Consider the following 6813-nt stretch of genomic DNA (forward strand, 5'->3'; position numbering starts at 1 on the left):
GGGTCATTTGCAGTACTGACATCTTCCAGTTTCACACGGGAGTGTATGAAAATGGTCATTAGAACATTCCAGAGCTACAGCAGCAGAGCTAGTTAGTGGCAGAGGTAAAACTTGCATCCAGTCCTCTAGCTCAGTGCTGGAAGAATCCGGCAGGAGATGAGAGATGAACAACCAACACCCACCCCTAGAAGTTGGGAAACAGACTCACAACCAGGGCCCAGGCTTTTGCACAGATTTAATCTCCAAAAGCTCCCGGTATGGAGGACGCTAGATGGGTCATAAACAGAAGCAGTTCCTTTGGACAGAGAGCTGTGAGGAGATGAACTGCCAGCCCACCCTCCCTATTTGGGGGGGTCTCTTCTTATACGCATCCAGAGAGTCTGTTCGCCCCACCCATGTTCTCCAAAGTGTTACCCTGTGGGTTTCCAAGAGGGTGTGCTTGTGGGGTTGTTAGGTATTAAGGATGGGAAAGGAGGGGCTGGGCTCATAATAAATAAGGATAATTGGATGTGTTATCCACTGCAACTGAACAGACATGGGAAGAAGTCTTTTTTAGAAGTGGATGAATTACCCATAGGTCCACAAATGCCACATTTTCGGCATCTCTTCTACCTCACCTTGGTGAGGTACCACCTTGGTGGTACTACCTTGGTAAGGCAGTGTATCAGTCATGGGGCTAATGGGCCAACCATCAGGAAAAATCGATGGGGTGGTGCACCCGATGGTGCTCACCGTGAAGACTTGGGATGCCCACTTCATTTCCGCTTTTGCTCATAACAGGGTTGGGTGAGACCCAAGGCACACAGAGAGGAAAAAATACTCAAGTGTTTCTTGGTTTCATCTCCAGGCTGTGGCAGACTGCAGTCCAGGGAAGGGGTGGGAAGACTAGGGGTCCTGGAAGGAGTCAGCTTCAGCCAGCAACTTTCCCTCCAGAGCCTCTGATCAGCAGGAGGGCATGTGTCCAGTTCATAGTCGTGGTTGGGGGGCGGTGGGTTAAGACCAAAGTCCTGATTAGGCTGTTTGGGTTACAGGGCAAGGGAGACTGGACTCCGCCCCATGCTTGTTCTCCTCTAATTCCTTGTCCACTTGAGAAAACCCATCTGGAGCTGGTTTCCTCTGAGACCAGAAGGGGCACAGGTGGGCTGGGTCCTGGGCTTTGTGGAGGATGGGGTGGGGGTGGGGCCCGACCCACCCTTCCCAGGACTCACATCATCTGAGATGGAGCCAGGACATCTGGGGAGTGATGCTGATACCAGGCTCCAAAGTTGTTGCCATAGCCACTGGTGGGCAGGGCCCCCGCCTTGGGCAGATCCCAGAGGGATGGGAGGGGTGGGGAGCAGGGAGACAAGGCGGGGGGTCTCCCAGGGAAGTCCCCTTCCTGTCCTCCAGAGTTCTGCTTCAGGAGCTTTTTGTATTTGGAGCGTTTGTTCTGAAACCAGATCTTTACCTTTGGAGAGAAGAAGGGAAAGAGGGAAGATGAAGAGGGGTGTGCGTGTGGGAGGCGGTGAGCCAGGGAAAGGGACTCCCCCGCACCGCAGTCCTGGGAGCAGGGCAGAGGCTGGGGACGTGATGCAGTCCTCCAGAGTAACCGAAGTCGCCCAAGGTCCCGCCCCTGAGCTAGTATCCAGTTCTCCCCGTCTGGGCGCCTTCCTTTACCTGCATCCACCCCTCCTCCCCCAACACACCTTTTAACACCCCCCCCCCACACACACACACGAAACTGAGGGCCAGCTCTTAACACATGCTGAAGACCCGCAACCACAGGGCTAGGGGACTCCTGGGGCATCCCCCTGGGGAGGACGGTGGGTTCCCAGAGAACACATCTGGGGAAGGCTAGCTGCAGAAAGGACGGGACGGCCTCACCTGGGTCTGGGTGAGGCCGAGCTGTGCGGCCAGCTGGGCCCTCTCGGGCAGCGCCAGGTACTGCGTGTGCTGGAAACGCTGGTTCAGGTGCTGCAGCTGCAGACTCGAGTAGATGGTCCTCGGCTTGCGTAGCTTCTTGGTCGGGGCTTGCGGTCGCTGCTCCGAGGGCTCCGGGGACAGCGGCGGCTTCTCCGAGTCTGGGGGGGAAGCACAAGGCCGTGCGTGCGGGAAGGTGAGAGGGTCGGACGCGCAGCTCCAGGAGCTCATTTGCATCTCGTTTGCATGTAGGCCTCGGACGGGCCAGAAACTCAGGTGCCGGACTCCGCCCTCCTCTTCCTTCCGTTCCACGCCCCCTTCCGACCCACGCCCCCTGTGCGCCAGGTGGAACAAGAAACGCTCCTTGCCCTCAGGGAGCTCCCACTCTTACGGGTTCTGTGACCCCAGGAAGAGATCTCCAAGGGTCGGAGCGAGGGTACACGTGGCGCCAGGGGGCAGAGGTCAGAGTTCAAGAGGGTGCGGTGGCGCCAGCTTGGGGCGGGGCGGGGCCGAAAGGCTTGGTTGGGGGCTGGGCTGAGGCCTGTCGCTGACGCGGGCAGGTCATTCCAGGCGGAGGGAACGCCAGGGCAATGCTCAGAGGCCCGAGACGTGTTTGCGTGGCAGCCTCCCTGCTGCCAGAGGAGAGGTGGGTCAGAGGGCCCGACCAAGCGGGCTTGAAAGCCAGGATGCGCACGCGCCCCCCTCCCCAGCATGGGAGTATGGAAAGGTCTCCCAGGGTTTACCATCCCCTGTTGCAAGGCACGGGCCCTCTCCCGAGGTGCAAACTGCAGGCGTAACCCGCTCTCTCCTCCCCCATGGCCGGCAGGCTGGGACAGACGGCTTTCTTTGACCCTAGAAGCCCGGTGGGACTGAGGCGACCCCTCCTGCGCCCCATTACACTCACAGAGGGGTTCACGGCTCTCGAGGATGGGGACCGGGATTCGGAGAGCGCGCAGCGCCTGTCGGCGCCGGCCCTTGCGGCCGCTCCAGTATCGTGCTGCCGGGATGCCCCGCGAGGTCTGGTCACCTCCTGCCCCCAGGCCCAGTCACTCCAGGAACCTCCGCGGAGTAACAGTGGCCCTAGAATACAGGGGTTGCGGGGCGAGGGGTCCTTCTCTTCCCGTTCCAGCGGCCCCAACCTGCGCCAATCTGTGGGGACAATCCGGGACCATTCCATTAGGGTGATAGGACTGGGAGGACAAAGTGGCCGAAATGCCCCCGGGCTTAGGGCCACGTTTGCAGTTTTCCACGCAGGTCTGCTGGGCCACCCCAGCTGAGAGAGCTCGTGGCTCCGGTGCCCAGACGCAGCTGGTGTTCGCCCGCGACCCGCACTCTCACCGCGCCCCTCCCTCCAGTCGTGCTCCCCCAGACGTGTAGTTCCTCGCCTCGGACCGGCCTCGGTGACCGGTTGCCTTCACCTCCTCCGCATCCCTACCCCGTGGCCCTGGGCGCTGCAGGCTTCTCAGATCCACCCCCCTCGACCTCCGCCTCGGCCAATTCCCAGAAAAACCGTTGGGTTTCCGCTCCCGCCTGCGCCTGTCCGGCCTCCCCTGCTTCGACCCATAGGCTCGCAGCCTCAGGCTGGCTGCCCAGCGACCGATTCCCCCACGCCTCTCTGGCTTTGGGGAGCGCGCAGCTCGGGCAGGGACGCAGCGCCTGGGAGGCAGCCCGGCTACTGAACTCCTCCAGCCCTCGGCTCCCTCGCTCTCCCGGCGGGCGCCCGTTCAATTTCCTTCCCCGACAGCTGCCCTTCTCCACACCAGCGGCGGCAAGTCGCGACTGGGATCTGCCCTGGTGGCGATCTTGGAGCCCAAAGGCCTCCCTGGAGGCGCTGGCGCTGCCAGGGCATGCTCCCCCGGGGTGGTGGCAGGGCTCTCTTGGAGCCAAATCTCTCCGTTAAGCAGGAGTGGGGGGCAAAAGGAGGACTCAAGCCCTCTCTCACACTCCAATCATTCACACTAGAACGGGCAAATCCACCGGCTTTGGGAGAAAAAATGCAACCATCTAGACTAAGCACATGTATGGTTTTCGTTGGATCCGGGGAAATTTTGTAAAGGAACTCTCCACTCTCTCATCCTTAGAGGTGGCAGAGGGAAGGCTAGGCATGCAGAGGACAGGAAGGAAAATACTAACCCTGTAAACAATTCTCTGAAGGACAAGGCTATCTAATTCCCAGCCCCACTACACACACATACACACAAATGTGCCATATACTAAAGGGAAGACTCTGAGGGATTCGTTTGTAGAAACTAGATAATTTGTATTAAAAAACAAACAAACACACAAACCTCCTCTCCCAACTGCTCCTTCTCTAACAAGGACAGACCCAGTGGCCTGGGAGAGGCAGCCCAGTTGGCACAGAAGGCAATTAACTTTGGGGGCTCTGAGGAAATTCCCTAAAATCCTCTTTTCTGGCCTCATGCATCGAAAGTCAATTTGCAAGGGCCAAGTGCAAATTGGCTTTCTTTGGGCCTCAGTTTGGCCATGGAGGAGGCTGAGCTCTCAAATCTTTAGGGTCGCTTCTGGCTCTGATGTTTTCTGAGCTCCTGTGTTGGAGTAACGGAGAGAGATATCTTGGCCAAGGACGACTCCCATCCAGTGGGTGTGCGTCCTTGGAGGAGACTGTGCTAAAGACAATCGTGGGGGCAATTAGGTGGGAGCAGGAGGACAGGGGATCTGAGCTCTAATTCGGAGCTAGTACAAGTGGCCACGTATAGGGTTACAAGCATTCCGGCCATACCAGGCCCAGGACCAGGAAGACAGGCTAGCTCCTTGGCCTTTTTGGGGCCTCCCAGTAAGCACTTTCTCAGGGGTTCCATGTTGCTCCAGACAACAGGAACTGGGGCCTAATCCGTCCCCCACAACGACAAGGGGTGGAGATGTCCCAGAGGGCCCGCTCCTTCAGCAAGAAGGCTGAGGGGACCAGGGTCTACAGCTAGAGACTGCCCGACACACCTGTAGTTACACTCTTAAAACAATGAGTGGTGAGGTCCCGGCCCCCATTCCACCAGGCCAGCTTCCAGTCTCTGTCGGGTACATTCAGGCACCCGCCAAGGGAGGGGGAAGGGGACTAATCAGCCCCCAGTTCCACTGCCCTCCCGCTGCGGCCTGACTTCCATTTGTCTGGTTCTGGCTCGAGGGCTGCTTTCTGAGACAAGACAAACGCGGAGAGACGACTGGGGTAGGGAAGGAGTGCACGACGGAAAGAATCCTGGGGCAGGGGCTAGGCACCCACACCCACATCTGGATTGTTTCAGTTTTCCGTTACACGTAGGTACACACAACCCCGCTGCTCCAGGGGGTGGGGTAGGGAGCCCAGCCGCCCGGCTTCACACGACTGCAAATCGAAACCAGGTCGGTCTGGAAATGGAGACCTAGATCAGCTCGCCCCCGCCCCTCCCCCCGTCTCCCGCCCCATCCCTTCGCCCTCCCCCCAACCCCCAGATCCCGAGGAATCTGAGTAAGGTCTGAATCCCGCTAGTTGCGCCCAACCAGGCGAGGGCGAAGTTTAGGGACGCACGGGATCAGGACCCCAGAGTGGGAAGAGCCGCGGCGGCCAGACTTACCTGCCTTCGGCTCCTGCTCAGAGAGCACCGCCGGTAGCTGGCAGGGCAGGTAGGTGTCTCCCGGGGTCGCCTGCGCAGTGTAGGAGTAGGACAGGAGGTGGCCATAAGGCCCAGAGTAGGGCAAATCGGAGGCGACTGCGGTTGCGGGGGACAGGCCAAGCGGGTAGGTAGCCACTACCGATGGGACAGGGGCAATGTCCGGGAAGATGGCTTTGGAGGCGTCCTGGCCAGGGAGGGGGCAGGGCAAAGAGGTCATTGCGGCCAGGGCCGGGGCCGAAGGGCCTAGGCCATGGCCCGGCACGTAGTCCGCTCCCTCTGCCAACTCTCTTTTTACTGAGCCTCGGGCGTTGGGACTGGCTGAGCCCCCAGCCAGCCTCCCGCACACTTAGGATTCCCCGGAAAGTGTCTCTCTGCGCCTCTTCCAGCGGAGAGCGCGCGCCTGGGAAAGGGGTTCCGAAAGGGTGCCCCCCATGGCTTTTCCCCTCCCCCCTAAATCCATGGGGCCCCCCTCGTCTAGCTCTTGGGTTCGGTTCCCGGGACCCGACGGGGGCACCGCCCACTTAGACGCCGCGGATTGGCCGCCGCACTCAGTGACCTCACGGAGGCTGGAGCCGGGGCCCGCCCCCGGGGCAGCCCGCGGTAGGGAAATTCAGAACCGAGAGATCACTGGGGCGGTGCGCACGCTCCAGGCCCAGCTACCTCGGGGTCTTCTCGGTGAGGTGTGCCGGGGTGTCACGGCGATTGGGGCAGTCTGGGAACCTCGGTTTCAATGGCAGAAACGCGAGGGAGCTGGCGGGGCTGGGACTGCCCAGGGCGAACCGAGCAGGGTCGTGGCGGAGGCCCGGCGGCTGCGGGGACTCCGGGCACCGGCAGCCGCGCTCTCCAGCTCCCCGGGATCTGCAACGCCGCTGATCCCGCTGCCGCCCACCCGCAAGGGACTCGAGACCAGACCGCCAGCGCAGGCAGCTTATTCAGCTCGTCGGAATGCGTCGCTGCCGAGCGGCGGCAGTTTGTTGGTAAACAGACGCCGGGTCGGGGAAGGTACCGCCCCGCTGCCAGCCTGCCCCGCACGCGCGCGGCGCACACGCCCCCGCGGGGCGCCCTGGGCCTGACACGCGGCGACCGCCGCGACTGCGCCTCGCCGCACCCCCACTCCCGTCCTGGTTTCCGCTTCCGGCAAGGGCCCCCGTGCGCTTGCAACACCGAGACTCCCGCCGGCCCCCCAAGGCCGCTGGAGGGACCCGCCGTCCCGGCTTTGCCCGCGCGGCACCCCGCCTTTCCTGCCGCCGTGTGAGGCTGAAGTCTTGCAGGAACCCGGGCAAAATCCGCCGAGTAGGAGGCGAGTCCG

At 61.3% G+C, this 6813-nt stretch overlaps 1 protein-coding gene across 1 annotated transcript; it reads right to left on the reverse strand.

Annotated features, from left to right (window-relative positions):
* Positions 1-234: 234 nt before the first annotated feature.
* On the reverse strand, positions 235-5850 carry DLX4 (distal-less homeobox 4). Its single transcript, XM_044250534.1, has 3 exons — positions 5466-5850; positions 1864-2060; positions 235-1447 (listed from the first exon to the last, which is right to left on the reverse strand). The coding sequence occupies exons 1-3, from the start codon at positions 5719-5721 to the stop codon at positions 1205-1207; spliced, it is 696 nt and encodes a 231-aa protein (XP_044106469.1). The 5' UTR covers positions 5722-5850; the 3' UTR covers positions 235-1204.
* Positions 5851-6813: the final 963 nt, after the last annotated feature.

Source organism: Neovison vison, chromosome 5 (assembly GCF_020171115.1).
Source record: "Neovison vison isolate M4711 chromosome 5, ASM_NN_V1, whole genome shotgun sequence".
In the NCBI taxonomy this organism is placed as follows: Eukaryota; Metazoa; Chordata; class Mammalia; order Carnivora; family Mustelidae; genus Neogale; species Neogale vison.

Excerpts from the sequence above, each read along its gene's own strand:
- DLX4 (XM_044250534.1), bottom strand. The coding sequence starts at position 5,721 with ATGACCTCTTTGCCCTGCCCCCTCCCTGGCCAGGACGCCTCCAAAGCC. Across the intron at positions 2,061-5,465 it reads TGAGCAGGAGCCGAAGGCAG|ACTCGGAGAAGCCGCCGCTG; the intron begins GTAAGTCTGGCC and ends CTTCCCCCCCAG. Across the intron at positions 1,448-1,863 it reads TCGGCCTCACCCAGACCCAG|GTAAAGATCTGGTTTCAGAA; the intron begins GTGAGGCCGTCC and ends TTCTCTCCAAAG.